General features: G+C 42.1%; 1 protein-coding gene across 1 annotated transcript; it reads right to left on the bottom strand.

Annotated features, from left to right (window-relative positions):
• Positions 1-1485: 1485 nt before the first annotated feature.
• Positions 1486-6530, bottom strand: rundc1 (RUN domain containing 1). Its single transcript, XM_030790496.1, has 5 exons — positions 6015-6530; positions 3697-3855; positions 3105-3303; positions 2752-2847; positions 1486-2603 (listed from the first exon to the last, which is right to left on the bottom strand). Exons 1-5 carry the CDS (start codon positions 6405-6407, stop codon positions 1732-1734), a joined length of 1719 nt encoding a protein of 572 aa, XP_030646356.1. The 5' UTR covers positions 6408-6530; the 3' UTR covers positions 1486-1731.
• Positions 6531-20936: the final 14406 nt, after the last annotated feature.

Genomic DNA, 20936 nt, shown 5'->3' with positions numbered 1-20936 from the left:
AATAACATATGTCTGGTTGGAACATTGTAATTATAACAAAGGCTCAGGAGGATGACAAAGAACCCAAAATGCCAGAAAAAAGTTATAAACTCTTTTCACCAGGGAATGAGGAACTACTGAGGAACTACGGAGATTACTGAGGAACTACGGAGATTACTGAGGAACACACAGATTATTTGCATTATTTGCACTAACACATACTGTTGGAACATTCAGTATTTCACAATATGAGAATATTTCATATCATTTTCAAAACTTAAAACCATACATTATACAATTCAAATATAATCCATAACTCTTAAATAATGAAAACAAAGTACCAATCTTAAATTTAAATTTCATTATATATTCTGACATTCATCAGGGAAACATCATGTGACCTATTTCCCAAACATGTCTTGATACTTCAAAAGTGTCACAATTCGTGTGAAAAGAATTCTTACTCCTTAAAGCATTGTTTCTTTTGGGGCAGCAGTGGACCAGAATCCAACAGAGAGTAACATAATCCAGCAACCTCAGTAGACCAGTAACAGAGCCACATTGGATCAGGAGGCCATGGAGCACACTGCAGTGTGTGTGACTGCATATGTATAGTGTCATGGTGTACTATTTATTCAATGCTTTCGCTGTCACTAATGTCCACAGATTTACATTCATTCAAGACTATTTATGTGCTCTGGTTCTTCCTCTAACCTGAGCATACTGAAGGGCTGTGTACTCAGACTTCTTGGTGGCCTTCTGCACAAACTGTTGAAATAAGTGTGTCACATTTCAATAAAGAACACAGCACAGGCAAGTCCATGTGCTTCACACCCATCATTTCAAACCTTTGCAGTTCAACAAGCACAGCTCTCTCAGTTAGGAGGCAGGTTGGGGCACAGCTCTGTCTTTTGAAGCGCTGCCTCCAGAGAAGGACCCGGGGTCAAAAGCTTTTCATTGATTAATGTGTAGTGTATGTGTAATGTAAGAGTAGTGTGTAAGTACTGTATGAGGTGTGTATGAGTAGTTTATGTTGTATACGTATGCAGTTATAGTAAGGCTTTAGTGTATAAAAGAAACCTCCCAATTTCTTTTGTGAGAATATCTCATCTCCATAGGGGCGGGGCAACTTCATTCAATGACTGGGACAGCATGAAGCCAGTTCCTTGTTTCTCCCTCATATCCTGTGTAATGCAACATACCATTACAACTTACCATTACATCTCTGGTAACCATGATACAGTTTATGGGATGTCATTGCTTGAAGCAGCATCATTTGACTAACAATGCCTCGTAACCCAGTTTGCCTGATTTTGTCTAACAAGCATCACAGGGATATCACATTAAAAGAATCCAAGGCAATATTGTTAGGGAAAAAGGAAGTCATAACTCATTAGCACAGACAGAGTTAATATACCAGTGAGGAATGTAAGCCAGCATTGAAAACAATGAATGCAGCATATTTCCCAAGGACTTTTTCAACATGCCAAGACCAGGGAAGACAAGTGCTAATTATGAATGTCAAAGATACTGTTTATGTAAACAGATTGCAAAAAACATCCTCCATATAAAATGTTTGCAATATGAATTTTACAATTACTTTGCCATGTTGTGATATTCAGAATTCATCCCCTGTGAAGTCCCCACACATGGTTACCACTTGAACTGGTCTTCCTCCACCCCTGTGCTACAGCTTGATGAAGGAGAAAGTCCTTGTGAGCTGTTTGGAGACTCTACGTGGGTTGACTGACTTCAGAACGCATCCTTGATGTTTTTCAGCTGCCTCACGGCCAGGTCCACAGGCAGCTTAAACTTGAGGTGGCTTAGCCGGCCCAGAATGCGCAGCGCACCCTCAAAACCAGTCTGTGCCATGTAGCTCCAGGGCTGGTAGTGTGAGTGCATCAGGGTGCCTGACTTACACAGCAGGTTGAGCCAGGACACCAGCCGCTGCTCATTCAGCCCCATGCACACCAGGGCCTTGAACTCCGAGTCAGCGCCACGTTTGTAACGGCCATGCTCACGCAGAACCGTGTGCACTGCCCAAAGCAGAGACTGTTTGGGCGTGACCGTCATGGGCCCACCCCCTACCGGCAGGCTGAAGGACTGTGAGAGTTTACGGGCGGGGGACTCCACAAACGCCTGGCCATTCTTGGAGTGGTAGTACTTGACGAAGAGCTCCCAGGGATGCAGGCTCTGCGGGGCTTGGCTGAAGGGCAGCAGGCAGGCGATGGGCGCCAACACCACACTCATGCCATGAGAAGGCAAATACAGGCCATGGGCCAGGAGGTCCCGTAGTGACATGGCCAGCTCTTTGCGTACGGTCACCGTGAGTTCATCTCGTGGCCCACCTGCTGGTGAGGAGCATGTGTAACTGACCACATGCTCTTCCTGGAGCACTGGCTGCCGGCGGGACGCCAGTAAACGCACATGCTCCACTGCCGCCTCCAGCTTCTGCAGTAAGGGTCCGTAATCCTGGTTCCCTTCCCCCTGGGACCACATGCTTTGGGGAACATGGCTGGCTGCACAACCGAACTGACTGACGGCAAAGATCTGGAGCACAGCCAAGGCCCGGTGGATGAGCTGCAGTCCAGTCTCCCGAATCTTCTGGGCTTGCTCTGGGTCCACTGCGATAGTAAGAGCATGAAGTCAAAGCAGTGACACACAGACATGACAATGCAGCATGATAAGGAGGCATGAGCGTGTGTGAGACGGGACGACTGCTTCACCACAGATTTAACAATCTAAAAACAAAAGGCATCTCCAGAGTCTAACCTTTCTTTGGAGCCCCAGGGGTTCTCCTGTTAGATCCAGCTGTCTGTGCATTCTGGGTGTTCTGTCCATCAGAAAGCAGAGGGTTTCCCACCTCATCTTTGCATGATCATAAGAAAAACAAAAAAGCTTAAATAACAGCACATTAAGCTTGTGCACAGAGGAGTGAATACCTACAGCATCAAATGAAAGGAGAATGTTCTGGACACCACCATATGCCCACAAGAAAGATCACCCTGACTTTCGGCCCACTGGCACTGAGTCCATCCATAAGATGGTTACCCTGTGGTAATATCTCTAATTAACAGAATACAGTACACTGTGACAACGTCAAATGGCTCAGACCCAGGTCTCACCCTGTATGAAGTTAATGAACATCTCCAGGTCTCGGATCTGGGTCTTCAGTTGTTCCACCAGCTGCTCTTTGACTCGGGCAGGGTTTACTATCTGTGCAATGGCAGCATCAACTCTCTGCCTGAGCTCCTCTGGGGTGAGGTTCCCAATGTCCTCATTAAGATTCACGTCCAGCTTCTTTATCAGCTCGTCAATTATCACCTGTCACATGACCAAAATCCTTTAACTCATTCCTCATCAACATCACACTCATTACCATTAACCTCTTGATTAATTACAGGTGTCTACGCAGCAACCGTCTCAAATGTGTGAAACTTTAAAAATAATTTCATATCAAGGCATGAGACTGTGAGAACATTCAGAACAGGGTTTATCTGTCACAAGAATTTAAAACATTAAACTCCCCAACATTTATTCTGTAAGAGTGTAAGAGTTGGCAATCCTGTCTAAATCCTAATGTAATGGGACATTGGCAGTATTATACATTATACTTTACATTACATTAATTTAGCCGATGCTTTTATCCAAAATGACTTACAAGTGGGGAAACGATTCAAGCTCCAGTGCAGTGAGCTATTATGTGATGGACATTACCCTCTGTCTCTCCATGACAACAGACTGTGGCAGTGAGTCATAGCTGCCCTCCTGGTATGCAAAGCGCTCCAAATCATCAAGCTGGGTCTTGAGCTGGACGATCAGCTCCTTCTGCTTCTCCCTCTGGGCCTCCAAACGCTCCCTCTTCTCCCGCTCTGTCTGTTATCGCCATGTACACACACACACACACACACACACACACACACACACAGGACAGAAAGCAAGCATGTATGCGCATGCGCACACACACACACACACACAGGACAGAAAGCAAGCATGTACACGCACACACACACACACACCGGACAGAAAGCAAGCATGTACACGTACACACACACACACACACACACACACAGGACAGAAAGCAAGCATGTATGCGCATGCGCACACACACACACACACACGCACACACACACAGGACAGAAAGCAAGCATGTATGTGCACACATACACACACACACAGAGGACAGAAAGCAAGCATGTACACACACACACACACAGGACAGAAAGCAAGCATGCACACACACACACACAGGACAGAAAGCAAGCATGTATGCGCACACAAACACACACACACACACACAGGACAGAAAGCAAGCATGTACATGTACACACACACACAGAGGACAGAAAGCAAGCATGTACACACACACACACACACAGGACAGAAAGCAAGCATGCACACACACACACACACACACACAGGACAGAAAGCAAGCATGCACACACACACACACACACACACACACATACACACAGGACAGAAAGCAAGCATGTATGCGCACACATACATGTACATGTACATACAGAACAGTGAGCAAGCATGCACACGCGCATGCATGCACACGCACACATGCACACGCGCGCACACACACACACACACACACACACACACACACACACACAGCAAAAAGGAGTTGGCTAGTTTAGTTAGTAATCTTTTCAATTTACTGTTTGTAGGTTTATGAAGTTTTGTTCTCTACTGCATCTCATATACAGTATATTAAAAACACAAAGTGATAGCGCTTGCGTCATATAAACATACAGGAGATCACCTTACACCAGGGGGCAAAAAAGAGCATAGAATTATCAGTGAGTAAAATACTTACCAGCTCCTAAGTCCAGCATGTGTTTAAGAGAAAATAAGGAGATAAATACTTTATTTAAACCAGCTGTATCTAATGAATAACCAGCTGTATCTAATGAATAACCAGCTGTATCTAATGAATAACCAGAAAGACAAGTGCATAGAAAGTAGCTACAAGGAAATACATCTGAGTCATGCTGGCCTATTAGCAGTATGCCTCACTATGAAAGACTGCCCCTCCTCTTGCTCTGTCCCTCTCTCGCACACACACTCTCTCTCTCTCTCACACTCTCACACACACACATACACACACATAAACATTCAGAATGAGGATTTTATTGCTAAGTTGGCTAGTGTACAGTGTTGAATAAGCTGTAGGCCTAAGATAGGCTGTTGCTCTGGCTGGGTCTGATGGTAATCACAGATCGGACTGATGAGAAATCAGAGACTGAATGGGAAGCAAACAGACTGATGAGAGATCAGAGACTGAATGGGAAGCAAACAGACTGATGAGAAATCAGAGACTGAATGGGAAGCAAACAGACTGATGAGAAATCAGAGACTGAATGGGAAGCAAACAGACTGATGAGAGATCAGAGACTGAATGGGAAGCGAACAGACTGATGAGAGATCAGAGACTGAATGGGAAGCGAACGGTTACTGAGACAACGACGCAGAGAGAGGTTCTTGCTAAGGCCTTAAGGCAGCTGGATCACCTCATTTTCTGAGGGGAGCAAACAACCCTGCCCTCATTTATAGTACAGATGTTCTTGTGTGTGTGTGTGTGTGTGTGTGTGTGTGTGTGTGTGTAAGCATCCGCCTCACTTTTGATTTGTGTCTCTGTATATGAATCTGATGATACCGTGAATAAGGAGTACAATACCTATTCCTTATTACAGAACAGTAAGGGACTGCTCTATGTGTGTGCGTCGGTGAGGTTTCTTTGAACGGAGTAACTGTGTGAACACGAATGAACACTTCTACAAAAGAACAACGATAAAAAAAAATGGGCAATAGGGTGCAGTGGCAGCCGCTATAGTCAAAGAGCCAGATATCCGGAGAAGCCCCATTGAGCCCCTTACCATCTAACAGTAACTATCAGTCCTGTCCGGTTTAGCCAAGCAGTAACTAAAGCTTTTTACACCAAAATGATAGATTTAGTCACAGCAGATAACCTGTCATTTTATGTTGACCAGTTGCTTAGACTCAGCAAGAATAGAAAACAAACCTACCGAGTTTTCCAACACGTTGGCATCCTGCGCCCTGCAACCGAGGACGTGTGGGCATCCTTTGAAGGCAAACTCCTCCAATTCCACCAGCATCCGCTCTTTTTCCTCGGTCTGAGCGTGAACGATCTGTTTTAGACGAAACTGAACCTGAGCAAAATGAGAGGTCAAGGCTAGGAGCGATGAGTTCAGCTGCTCTTGTTCTTCTTCCAACTTTCGCAGCCTAACAGCCATCTCGGCTTCGCTGCTGGACAAAGTACTCGACCGAGTCGACTCCAGCGAGTCCGTCTTCCCTCGCTCATCATCGGGGTTTGCTACAGCTCCAACGGGAGCCCAACGTTCGCCGGCACCAGCCAATGCAGCTTCGCTGTCCGAAGTTGACAGCTCTTCCGTAGACATATGGTCGTTAGGTTAAATTGACAGACTCGCTGTCCGATGTTAAAAATAATATAGAATACTCAGCGGCTTGATCCTGTAAATATTTATGTCTAGTATATTGTTGATACAATACATGAGTTAAAACAGCTACAGCAGGTGCAACGCCATTTTGAGGCCAAATCTATACGTCAAGACTGATTCATTAACACTGCGACGTACAAGAAAAGCCATCGATCGCAAATGCAAGTGAGTACACTCTCGTTGACCTGTGGCGTACATTAGTCAATCGTTCTGTTTAGACATCAGGCAAGTCAAGCAATAAGGAAGTGCGACGTTCACAGAAGCTGCGCGATGACGTCACGTTTCTAATACATGAAAATTTCCAAATAGGAGAGATCCTCCACTCTCAGAACTTCCTGTTTCACAGGGGACGCTCGCGGGGGAGTCCAGAATCACTGGGGGCCAATGGAGCTGTACCCCCCCCCCAAATAATCTGGCAGTTTTCATTACGCTTTCGATATAAGCGGTCGAAACAATAAATACAGTTCCATTTGTAGATGTTTTACGGCTTTCAATTGTGGTAAAATACCTTTCTGCAAGTATTTGTGACGTCATGCACCACGAGCCACTTTACGGCATAAAGGCTTTACGGCCATATGTGGGATGCAGAATAACAACAACAACAACATATGCCTTAAACCGTAAATTCTTAACCGACCAATCAGCATACATTAGCAGAATGCTAGCGTTTCATGGGCAGAATCGCCCTCCCTGTAAGAAAAACGAAAGGGCATTAGTATTTATTCATTTCAGCTCTGATACATAATTGATCCTATATTTGCAAAAACTAAAATAAAATTTGGCCTTTTTTTCTAGAAGCAGGTGTAAATAATTATTTTAGCCGTTTAGCTCCATTCACTCCCATTCATTGAGGAGTCTCTCGCGAACGCCCTCTAGGTGAACTGCAGCCAGTTCCGGTGTCGTAAGAAATATGGAACGGCATGAAGTCTGGAACGGGTACATCCGGTTAACCATTTCGTGCATCCTGTTAGCCATTTTCACAGGAAATACGTCAAATTCTGTCGACAATACAACGGTGCATTGCAAAATCAAAGTGGGAAAATCAATGAATTAAAATATAGAAGCAACACGATACCTAATCGCTAGACACACTACCAAACTACAAATCCACGACAATAATTCTGTTCGTATAGACATGTAATGTACATCCCATATCGTATTGTCTACAATTAGTTAATTGAGCCAAGGTATAGGGGGAAAGCATCGCTTATCTGTATTAGCGGCTCAGTTAGCCAAACGTATTTTAAAGATTAGATACACCACAAAAGTGGGATTTCATTCTTTCACACTTTACTTTTTGTAAGTATGTTGTATCTTTAACAGCTGTTTCACAGTTTGGTGCCTCCAAATATGATAGTTTACATTCGTAACTGTAGACAGAATTTGACGCATTTCCTGTGAAAATGGCTTACCGGATGCACCCGTTTCAGATTTCATGCCGTTCCATATTTCATACGACACCGGTTAACCATTTTCACAGGTAATACAGATAAGCGATGCTTTCCCCCTATACCTTGGCTCAATTAACTAATTGTAGACAATACGATATGGGATGTACATTACATGTCTATACGAACAGAATTATTGTCGTGAATTTGTAGTTTGGTAGTGTGTCTAGCGATTAGGTATCGTGTTACTTCTATATTTTAATTAATTGATTTTCCCACTTTGATTTTGCAATGCACCGTTGTATTGTCGACAGAATTTGACGTAATTCCTGTGAAAATGGCTGATCAGATGCACGAAATGGCTAACCGGATGTACCTGTTCCAGATTTCATGCCGTTCCATATTTCATACAACACCGGTACAACGGCATTAACAGGAAGTGGACAGGATCTATGTAGATGGTCTGTGACAATACCCTGGCGCGCTGGCCCACACCAGGGGGGTATTTCAGAAAGCGGGTTTAACAAACTCTGAGTTTAATCCTGAACTCTGAGTTGATGAACCCTGAGATGGGAAACTCTGAGTTTTCAGTTCAGAAAAGCTTATCTGAGTTGGTTCGATCAACTCTGAGTATTTTAACTCTGAGTTAAGCGCGTGCATGACAATTATAAAAAGGCATCATCAATGGAGCTCCGATACTACGATTCACCATGGCAACCGGCGAAAACAAAAGTCGTTTTACTTCACTCCGCTGCAGTTAGAAATTCTGATACGTGTTTATGGCGAGTATGAGCACCCCCCCCCCCCCCCCCCCCCCCCCCAAAAAAAAGGGGCAACACAACTGCATCGGCAAAGGCGAGACAATTGGCGTGGGAGAGAATTGCTGACCGAGTCAATGCGTGAGTTTGAATGCAGAAGTCTATTCATTTAACATGTAAGCACACTTTCTTTTAATATTACAGGTGGAAGTGGTGGAATGTAATTGAATAAAATTCTATTTTCTTTTAGGAGCAATCCCATGGGCACAAAGCGCACTTGGTAGCCGCTGAAAATGAAATATAGAAACATAGTTCAAACAGGTAAGACATTTAGCTTAGGCCTATAGGCTCATGATTGTACCTCATTTTCGTTTTAATCATATTTGACATATTAAACAAAGTAAATGTCATTCAGTGGCTATTTCAACTTGGAGTTGCTTTAACCCCCAACAGAATGCTGTTCTTAAGACACACAAATGTCCTGTCTCCTAATATCCTGCTTAGCAGATTAATATTTGGGCTGTAAATACTCCCAGAGATTTTGCCAATTATAGTAGTTTAAAGTATACTGAAACAGAATGCTCTTCATCACAGGATGATGATGAAGACACATTGTCTGCTGCCACAGAGAGGGATTCAGAAAGGCCTACAGTGGTTTACATCTTAATATTATGTGTGGTAGCTACTGATATTTCTCTCCCTATTAAAATGTTGTTACATTCTTGTGTGGAATTTTGAGTTTAAAATGCACATTGAAGGGATGACACTTTCTTATCCTTTTTAACAGAGCATGATTGGGCATTAACAGGAAGAGAGTCCATCAACGTCCACAGCACAGATTGACACAGTGAGATGTTCAATAAATGCCAGGTTAATTCTGCATGTAGAACTGTAGAATTTAATGTCATTCTTATGTTTTCTCAGTTATGAATTAAGGAGCTGTATAAAATGCATCTCCTGAAGAAAATGGCTAAAACTGACATAGAAATGATGCACTTGCAGTGGCAGATTAAAAGGCCTATCTTGAAATTCAATTACTGGAACACCAGTTAAAGGTGGGTGCATGGTCACAGGTGAATTGTTAATTGTTGGAACAATCTAAATATAGTAATTGTTGCATTTGTAGGAAATAAAGAAGACCAAATGAAATGTTACTGATTTTTTCTTTATTTGACTGCGGGGGGTGGTGGTATCTTAATCTGTGAAATGTTTTTGGAAAATTATATCTCGGACGGCTCCTCCATTGTGGACATCTGCAAGGTGGATGGGACTGTCTTCCTCAGGATTGTTCAGAGCAGGCTGGTGCTCTCCTCTAATTGTGGCAATATTATGGAGAACCACACATGGCAAAATAGTGTCACACGCTGTCTCTGGGGTTACTCTGACTTTACGCAGACGCTGGAGCCGGGCTTTGAGCATGCCTATTGTCATCTCAACCAGTGCTCTAGTCCTGCAGTGGGCCACACCAGAACGTTGTTGGGGGCCCAGCTCAGAGTCAGGGCTCAACAGAGAGGGCTGGCATGGGTACTCTCTGTCACCAAGTAGGTGGCCATCAAACCCTCCTGTAATGATACAGTGGATACATTTTAATGGTGTTAAAAGAGGGAGACAAGGGAATGATATTTGTGCAAAGCTCTACTTACCATGTGCAAATTTGTTGCTCAGGGTACACTAATGATACATTCATGAATCATGCACAGAGCCGAGCCACTGGCTTCAACATTTGTGATCAAGTGCGCTGCATCACATATCATCTTGAGAGTGCAGAGAATGAGAAATATTAGTTGCTGTATACTGTGATGTACAGGCTTTGTTATTGTAAGACAATAGTCAGTGTACCCGCACATTAATGCTGTGGAAAGACTTCCTATTAACATAGTCAACTTCATTAACTCAAGGAGCAGTGATGGGGATCTGTGTGCCATCGATGCAGCCCATGACACTGGGAAACGCTGCAACATAAAAACTAACGACTGATCTCAGTCTGAGGTCACAGCAGAATGTCATGAACACGATATAATTTAAAATATCGTTACCTTTAACTGAATGATTCTACATCAGTCACCTGCAATCCTGTGTATTGTCTTAAGTACAAGGGACACTTTTTCACGGCTCTACAAACAGTTGCTTTCCCAATATACTCGGCGTCGCCAGTGTTATAAAGGAAACTCCTGTCGGCAAAAATAAAAAATGAAGAGCAAAGAATTTGCTCCGATCTGAGAGCAAGAAGTCCACGGTGTCTAATATTAGAGATGTAGGCCGCAGTTGTTCGGCTAAATGATAGATTGTGATGAAAAACGGTAACGCTCGATTACGTAGTCATCAGGGAATGATAATACATCTAATCGGGGTCTCAAAAACCTCTCCCGACATAAGGCTATGTGAATTAATTTGGCTTCAACACCGATCGGGTTAGTGACAAAAGGAGACGCCATGTTTGACAGCTGCTTCAGGTTCAGCCGAAGGGAGGAGCTAGGGAGAAACTCAGGGTTTGTTGAAGAAAACCTGCCAGCGAGCAGGTTAGGTTCACAGAGTCAGTTACCACGGTAACTGAGCCAGAGTTTGAGTTACCTCGCTCTCTGGAACGGAAAACCCAGAGTTTCCTTCATCTCAGGGTTAACAAACTCAGAGTTTTCACTAAACCCCTTTCTGAAATACCCCCCAGGGATAGTAGTGCCTGTGTTTGTTGTCTTTATTGCTCCAAACATGTGTCTTGCTTTCATCATCCATTTACTAGGGATGGAGGGAAAGGTTAAACTAAGCGGTTAATGCTCTGGAAATAGTAAACTATACATGGCAGCAAAACGCAGTGACAGCTGAATCCCAATTTATACTTCTGCGTCGAATCTACGCCGTAGGCTACGTAAGTAAAGTTAGCCAGCGGTGTTGTTACTTAATCATTAAGATGTCAGTAAAAATGCATGTCTGGTTTCTTGAGGCAGACAGTGGACGGGTCGTGCAGTACACTTAAAAGAAAGTGTATTTCTCAAAAATATGTTGAAGATTATTCCCCAAACACCTGTATAGTCTTTCCAACTTTCCCTAATGAATTAGGAGTGACTGACGTTAACTCTAGCTACTTATTAAATTAACGAGCGTTACTCTCGTCCAAAGGAAGCTTGTACCTCTGCTCCAACTACTATGCAATAAACTATTCATTCATCTCATACCTCTGACTTTTCTCAGTTTTTCCTCATCTTCTCTTCTTCTTTTCCTTCTCGGGGCTTTGGTCTTTTTAACATGATATATATACTTTTGAGTTCAGAGGCGCAAGAATGGGGTATGCAACATATGCACCAAATAGGGGCGAGCCAAAAAATGGTGAAAAATATGCATAGCAGTATACAAGATACGAAAACGTATCTTTGTTGTAATTGTCTTTGTTTTGTCATTTAAAATAGGTACATGCTGTATTATAGACATATTTCTGAAGTTACAGCCAGGTTTAGACCGATCAGACGGACAAGACTTCGTTACGGCTGCGGTCCAATGACTGTATTAATGATGAGAGTTAAAATGTTGTCATAAACGATTCTAGAGCGCGAAGCTTTGCGGTACCCAGTGATCTAAGTTATCAGCTTGTCATGACATAGAGAAAATAGTATCAGTAAAAAATAGTCAAAGCTAAACATTTTCAATTTTTTTTCTTTGGTCATTTGGGCCACACATATGGATGGTTTACACTGATTTACAAGATTTCCCACTTAGTTCTTGCAATTTTTCTCTTACAATGACACTTTTTCTACGAAAGAGCATTTCTGCTTGTTAAAAAGACCTTTCTCGCTGAGATAAGCGTTTCTGTGCAACGGTTTACTCCAAATGCATCTCTTACAGGCCAAATAAGCTTTCTTTCACACAAACATTGCAGATGACACAACAAGTGCTTCTCCAGCTCAAATAAGTGTTTTCTCAGCATGTACTTGCAAGTTTCAATGTTTTTACCTAAAGTGAAAGTTGTACAATTAAAACATCTTATTCTTAACAGAGGCACTGCAAATCACACAAAAACACTTTTTTCGGACTGATTTACAACATTTTCCACTTAGTTCTTGCAATTTTCCAACTTTTCTCCCACAATGACACTTTTTCTACTAAAGAGTGGTTCTGTTTGTTACAAAGACATTTCTCACTGAGAGAAGCATCTCTGTGCAAAGGTTCACTCCAAATGCATCTCTTACAGGCCAAATAAGCTTTCTTTCAAGTTGTCAGCTTGTCATGACATACAGGAAACAGCACTAGTAAAAAATAATAAAAGTTAAAAATTTTGATTTTTTTTCTTCCCTCATTTGGGGTGCCCCTACCATTCGCCTATACCACCTATGCGACGGGCATATGAAATATAACAGTTAAAATATATTTTAAATCTACTTTTTTTGGTATGATTTTGTTGATATATGTCCCTTGCAATTGTTAAAACAATTTGTTTAATTATCAATATATTTTAGATAATAGTAATTATGCACTAAAGTTGTGTCCCACAACATGCGCAGAACCCTGTTACCGAAACCTCCTTAGCCTGAGGCACCCTGTGGCCTAGAGACCAGAGAATCGGGCTTGAGCACGTAACCCCCAGGTGCTCCCCGGGCTCAGGTTCGCTGCCCACTACTCCTGTGCTTGGTGTGTGTGTTCACTACTGGTGTGTAAGGATGGGTTAAATGCAGACGATAAATTCACTGCTCACTGTTCACAGTGTGTGTGTGCGTGATCACGGGATTCTATTCTATGACACAGAGGAAATGTTATCATCAAGCCATTTGCTAATACCATGGGTAGACCGAAGGTAAGTCCTCTCTTCTATTTTTCATATTTTCCCAATCTTTTCAGCCTTGACTGAGTGTGTCACTCTAACCAACACAATGCTGTTACTCAACTTACCAGAATAAGACAAATATGAATTTTCTTTATTTATATAACTAAGTTTGTCCTTTACCTTAATAGTAACATTACATTCCACAGTTAGCATCTATTCCTGAGGAAAAGCTAACATTAGTATTGACTTGCAACCCCTGTTACTGTCACCCTTGCAATCCTGTTTATCCTTCGTTGAGAAGATATATAAAATATTATTAAACAGCATTCCTGAGTATTTATTTGTCACATTTATATTGCAGTCTACAAAGTAAGGTACTCATTCAACCCTTTTACTTTTCACAACCCTGTTACTCTAATTTCAACCCTGTTACCATATAATTTTTATTAAAACAATCTTGAAAGATTTTCTTAGCTCATGAGGGTTTAACCTATTGTCCTTTTAATAGTTTGAATGATTAGATGCGTAATGTACCCCATCCTAATCAATGACGAAATGGTTAAAATAGTGGACAGCTTCAAATTACTCGAACTCAGTCTGGACAATAAACTCCACTTTGACCAGCACACAAAGGACATTCAAAAAAGGAGCCATCAAAGACTGTCAGTTATTCATGAACTCAAAGGACTTTATGTTGCCCCCCATCTCCTCCTACTGCTGTACCAGAGTATTGTCCAACCCATCCTGCTCTACTGTTCCACCTGTTTCTTTAACATGCTCTCTGTTACAAACCGTGCCAACTTCATACGCATTACCAATACTGCTGCCAAGATAATAGGTCTCCCGCCACTCAGCCTCTGATGCTTGAGCTGGACGAATTAGTTATTTGACGGTTTATTACATGTTTTTCTTAAATACATAACAGAAAATGATAAAATAAAGGGTCATTTTTTAAAAAGTTTTAATGCCTAAATTGTCCTCCAATTCTGACATGACCATGCATGTACATGAAGTAGGGTGGTGCAGTGGGTAGCACTGTCACATCACAGCAAGAGGGTCTCGGGTTCGATTCCCGGCCAGGGGAATCAGAGTTTGCATGTTCTCCCGGGAGCAGGTTAGGTATGAATGTGTGTGTCTGCCCTGTGATGGACTGGCGACTATGAGCGCTGGGATAGGCTCCGGCGCCCCCTGCGACCTTAATCAGGATAAGCAGCTTAGATAATGAGTGAGTGAGTGTACATGAAGTATTTACCATGCATGTACATGAGGTATGTAAACTAATGGCAGTTCTTTCTGAAACACAACCGTCCTTTCTGAAGGACGGTTTGACATTTAGGTATTTAGCTTTGTAAGCAGAGAATTTCTCTAAAAAAGTAACTTTTTACAAAAGTATCTTTTTTTCATAAGAATACCATAAGAATCAGAATAGAATGAAACAATGTCTTTTGAGAAACTTGAAACTCCAAAAATCTTACATGGGAGCCAGTCACACACATGAATCTAGAAGCTTCCAGAATAAATAAATAAATAAATCTTAATGTCATTAAATCCCTGGATGACTGTATGTCATTAAGGATGTTTGTGAAGCTGATTTGTTTTGAAAGGTATCGGGAATTTAAATGTGATTTGGGTGAGAATGTGTGATACAAAGTTTCTGTTGGACTGGATTGGATGTAAAAGCTCATTAAACAGGTCTGAGAGCATGGTGTTGGATATAAAACCAGAGGTGGGTCAAGTAAGCAAAAACTGTATTCAAGTATTTTTACTTTATAATAATAATGACTCAAGTAGAAGTAAAGTAAAAGTACTCATCAAAAAAACGACTTGAGTATGAGTAAAAAAGAATCTCATAAAATGACTACTCAAGTAGAGAGTAACTTCATATGAGGATTTCTTACATCTGTAATGTATTACATTCAAACGTATGTGGGGCAGTCTAATGGTTAGAGAAGCAGGCTTGTGACCGAAAGGTCGCTGGTTCAGTCCCCTGGACTGGCTGGAAAAATGTGAACAGAGGGAGTGGTTGATCAGCGCTTTCCCCTCCCTCAACATCCACGGTTGAAATCCGCTTGAGCAAGGGACTTAACCCCCAACTGCTCCTTGGGCGCAGGTGTGCTGCCTACTGCTCCTGCACCTGGTGTGTGCTCACTACCAGGTGTACAGGATGGGTAAAATGTAGAAGTCAAATTCACTGCTCACAGTGTGTGTGTGCAATCACAGAGATTCTGTTCTATTCTATGTATCAGAATATCAGTTATGCCCAAAATGAAAATTTAAAGATGCCCTACTGAAATATCAGCAGTGAAACAGACATTCATTACAAACTCATCTTAAGTTGGCAACACCCTGTCTTTCAGTGATTTTCACTGTAATTTTTATTTTAAAAAGGTATGTATGTGTGCAGGGTTAGCTAAGAATTCTGAGCCCCATGCTCCATTACCAAGGGGTGGGTTATGGCTAACAACATTTTTTTGAGTTTATTTCATAACATAAAGCAACCAATAAGAAGGTCTCTCCTCTGTTGTTTACTTGGGGACATTAGAACATGAGACGGAGAATGTTGCTACACTCCGCGACAGACAGAGACCAGAGGATGCGGGTAGACAGCTTTCTGAAAGTTTGGCTCTGGAACATAGGTATATCACTTCGCCGGACGTTGTTCCTCCAGAGACACTCACTGTCAACTGATGTGTGGGCACAGGAGATGACAACAACAAACAAATTAAAGAACTAACTAACTAAAGAACTAATGTCAGTGTATATACATTAAGCAAATGGTTTCAAACCTCAAGCCCTGCGAACAGTTTCACACACAGCAACGAAACTTTAAATGAACGAAGGTTAAGCTGACCTTGCTGATTGTTTTGTTTAGATAGCTAGCCAGCTACCTGCTAATTTTAAAGATTCAGCAAACTGGTGGTTTCTTCGCAATGCCCTTCTTATCTACTTCAACTCACATAACTAGCTGAAACTGTGCCGACATTTCAAAACATTCCGTAGTTAACTTACCTATCCACATTATCATTTCTGGGGTCCACCGACGAAACCCTAAAATGTATTCAACTGAGAGGTCTGCATGAAAATTTATTCACAGGAAAGAGGAACGTGGCCAAAAGTGGATGGATGTAAGTTCATAATTTTGGTTAATGTCGTCTGGAATGTGTGGTTGCCTATATAATGTGTCTTTGTCTCTGTCTATACAACTTTATACAATTCAATACAAGCTTTCTTTGGAAACATATGCATGTAGATTCTTTTGTAGACATGTGGGTCTGGAAGGCTGCGTGACAGTAGTGCAGACATCCCGCAAGTGGGAAAACCTTAAAAAAAAAAAAGATATTTGAGTCGCTTTAGGTAGTGGCTACATAAGCCGGGATCCTGCCTGTCAGTTTGAGACACACTTGGGCAGTATTTACTGTATTCAATAACTAATGTGTGTGACTGATATGTGTGCATCTGCCTTGTAGGAAATTTAATAAACACCCCACAGGGTCTGGCACCACAGAAGGCACTCCAGTGTCATGGCTGTATTACCTGGCAATGGAGGAGGCCACTGGACAGAAGGCCTCAATATCACCTCCTGGCTTAATGGCCTACCTGGAAATGAGTGATGAGGACGAGACCCCTACTGCTCCATCCACCTCTCCGTCCACGTCTACCCTCAGTGAGGAACCCTCTACACCCACAACCTCCTCCCCCACCTCAATGTTAATCCCATCCAGCAGCAAGCCACCCAGCAGCAGAATGGCCACTGGCCCAACCCAAAATGAAAGAGAATGAGAAAGTGAACTGCTGCTCGGCTTTTAGATTTCTTGAGAGAGGAAGCAAGACAAGAGAGAGAGGAATAGGAAATTGGAGGAGTTTAATGAAAGGTTTGTGGGGCTGTTTAAATCATTTCTAAAGAAATAAGTTATTTATTTATCTATCTAATTATCTATCTATTTATTTATTCCATCCATCCATCCATTGTCTGCCGCTTATCCGGGACCGGGTCGCGGTGGTAGCAGGCTGAGGAGGGTAGCCCAGACATCCCTTTCCCTGGCTACATCCACCAGCTCCTCCTGGGGGATCCCAATGTGCTCCCAGGCCAGCCGAGAAATATAATTCTCCCAACATGTCCTGGGTCTTCCCTGGGGTCTACTCCCGGTTGGTCGTGCCCAGAACATCTCCACAGGGAGGCATCCTGACTAGGTGCCCAAACCACCTCAACTGCGGAGGAGCAGCGGCTCTACTCAGAGCTCCTCCCAGGTGTCTGAGCTTCTATTTATTTATTTAGTAATGTATGTATTTGTAATGACACCAACATCACCATTAAAACAGATAGTTGAATTTACACATTCACATAGTGTGTGGACAATTTTTCCCCCCTTTTTGTAATTCATGACAAAAAAAGATTAACACAGTGGGTTATATAATAAATAGAATACATCGATCAGTCATGATCTTGCAGGACTATGTGTCTCTGCTGAGGAGCAGAAATTAGTGCTGCGAGTTGGTCCCTCCTAGCAGACCCCCCTCCCTCAGCTGCATTTTGTCCCTGTCCTCGGGGCTCCCTAAGCTCCTCTCCACTATCCCCGACACCCAGGCAGATATTATGTAGTAATGCACACCAAATGATGACCTTTGGAAGAATCAAGGATCCAGAGGCACCGTTTGCAGGAATATGGCCCCCATCTACATTTCATTTGGCCAAATGCCTTTTCAATTATGTTTCTTGCTTTGGCATGGTGAACATTGAAACACCTCTGCACAGGTCCCTCAACTGGCTCTCAGTATGGTGTTATTATAGCAACTGGCGTTTCAATACATGGATAGCCTCCATCACCCAACAGGAAGTAGTCGTTTGGTGGGTATGCGGCATGGTGATGAAATTGAGCTGCAACGCAGGATCCTGGCATCACAGGCCTGTAGCGCAACCAAGTAAAAAAGTTTCTTGTTGAAATAACAGGTTGCATCTACTTTTGGTGTTTTTACACTTATATGGCAGCCGTTTATTGCTCCCAGGGCCCTTCCAAAAGCAGGGTGATGGGCCAAACGAGCAAATCCATCACCCACAGCTTTTCTTTCTAAATAAGTAGCAGGTAGCTTCACCAAACTTAGGCTGTGTCCGAAATGGCATACTAGCATACTGCATACTAGCCTAGTATACACTGTATACTGCACACTACTCCACACGCTAGTATACAGTATGGTACGCAATTATGAGAACTTTCCTGTAGTGTACTACACGTTTGCTATCGGTTGGGCTATCTGTTCTGTTAAAATCGAACAACACACGACTACAACAAATATCTATCAAAAGTAGCCCTATAAGAAAGCGTATGAAGACTTATTACACCAAAATATGCAACTGATACATTTATATTCGGAACTGCAGCTGCAGTTGAAGTTGAAGCCACTTCTGTCGCTGTCCGCCATGTTTTTAAAATTTTTTGACAGTTGGAAATCACCGCCTTGCTTCATGGGATGCAGTACCCTACGAAGTGAGCTCTGAATGTACACTGCAAATGTTCGCCAGAGTAGTACATCATCCGGCTAACTGTCGTGTACTGCAAAATTTTTATTTTTCACGTACTGCATACTACTTACTACTTTTACGTCAAAATTAGTATGCGAGTAGTATGTAGTATGCCATTTCGGACACAGCCTTAGTCAGGGTAAGTGCTGCAGTCGTCAAAATACATCTCAAGCGGATCCGTCGCTTCGTCGTCTCTCCAGCTCATTAAGTTATTATGACATATAAAAATATAGTAACCCAAACAAAGCTAAAATTTTTTGTTCTCCATCGTTTCCTTAAAATCTTATCGAGCTAGCAGATACTAACTAACGACTATAACGAACCCATTCAGCACGAGAGATCAGAGCATTGAGGTGCACGAGGAGTTAAACGACAACCAAGAAAAACCTTTTAAAAAAAAGTTTAAATACATTACCCACAGTCCACAGAATCGCATTTATTTCGTCAGTATCTAGAGCATGCAAAATTACTTTGAACAATGTTGTTTGCGTTAGCATGCTAAATACATCCGACTGCTGTCTTGCAGAATACAAAAATATAATGAAAGCGCGGCGCCGATGCTGTCTGCTGATAACGTTGCAGGGCGTTCTAAATCAAACCGTTTTAGCGATCTAGTTCACTGTGAAGATCCGTTGGATTCTATACCCTGCGCAGTGCGTAGGGAGCAGGGAATACAGTTTAGGGACTGTTCCTATTGGAATGCAACCAATACGTTTAAGTTATGCTAACGCTCTCAGCCGCATTTTGGAACAAGGTTTTTAATGTGAAAAAACACTTTGACCAGCGGTTTTCATCAGAAAAAGACGTTACGTGTGAACACAGCCTAAACAAACAACGGTCTATCGTTTCTCCCTCCTCACCTCTAAAAAGTCTCTGGCAACATCGGTTACAGCAGCTTATAACGCTATCCATTGCTCAGTTCAGTTACTCACAAAGCTAGCTTAGTCATGTTTATCAGTGGAAGACCTCTTAGGTTAATGAACGGTTAAACTATAACGCTTATTCTGCCTAGAGGTTAGAGAATCGGGACCGACCAGAACCGACACCCACAGCGGTGATAAGTGATAAATTCACAAACCACGCCCACTGAACTTGCCGCCTTTATTTCAGTTTCTGTGCAGTGGCATAACGTTCTCAGCTCCCTTAAAGCTGAGAGCCAAAAACTCGATCAGTTAGTCAGTAGGTATGGTTTGTGATTGACATTTTGGGCGGAAGAAACAAAAATTACTGTAAACGATAAATGGAACAAAAAATTGCTTGCTGTAAACGATAAATGTCAGTCGAGTTCATCTAATCAACTGAGAATTTATCACTCTATTTTTCAGCTCACATACATTTTTACCCCTCTGTTTTTCCATTCACATGCATTTTCATCACCTCCATTTTTATTTTTGAAATTTTGTTACTTCAACCCTTGAGGCTACTTTCTCTAAATGATAAATGGCAGTTTTGTGTTGTGAATAATGAACCATGAATGAAAATGATGAAACACAGCTCTGTTTTCGTCATATCACAACTGTTTTAATCAAATCAGCTTCAAATTAATCAAATCATTTGGTAATTTATCACTCTATTTTTCAGTTCACATGCATTTTTACTGCTCTATTTTTAACAGTTAATTTTTGTTACTTCCACCCCTGATACTTGGGGGTACTATGTGCAGTGGAAAACCAATGAGGTACCAGGTACCAAAAGCGTCAAACATCTGTTCTTCCATGATGGGGTATTCTGTAGTGTGACACTGTGCTTATACAACATTATCCATTTTCCAATACGATAATAATTTTTGAAGTATAAAGTGAGAAAAAAAATTAAGGGCCTCCTAATTTTCTGTGGTAATGTGAAACTGAAAGTTGTCATGTTACAAGAGGAATTTTAACCACTTACTGAAAAAAGTCTCATATCTGGTACTCAGCAAAAGCACAGGCAAGTCAGGCATAAACTACTCTTAATTATCCTTACTAAAACAAAGTCCAGTACCTGCTGAGAGTTAATCCACTGAAAATCACGACTTTTTTGTCTTTAACATGTAGTGCCAAATAACTTACGAGATAT

This window comes from Chanos chanos, chromosome 13 (assembly GCF_902362185.1).
Source record: "Chanos chanos chromosome 13, fChaCha1.1, whole genome shotgun sequence".
NCBI lineage: Eukaryota > Metazoa > Chordata > Actinopteri > Gonorynchiformes > Chanidae > Chanos > Chanos chanos.
This window is presented reverse-complemented; position numbering and strand designations above follow the sequence as displayed.

Excerpts from the sequence above, each read along its gene's own strand:
- rundc1 (XM_030790496.1), bottom strand. The coding sequence starts at position 6,407 with ATGTCTACGGAAGAGCTGTCAACTTCGGACAGCGAAGCTGCATTGGCT. Across the intron at positions 3,304-3,696 it reads TTGTCATGGAGAGACAGAGG|GTGATAATTGACGAGCTGAT; the intron begins GTAATGTCCATC and ends GTCATGTGACAG. Across the intron at positions 2,604-2,751 it reads CCCTGGGGCTCCAAAGAAAG|TGGACCCAGAGCAAGCCCAG; the intron begins GTTAGACTCTGG and ends TTACTATCGCAG.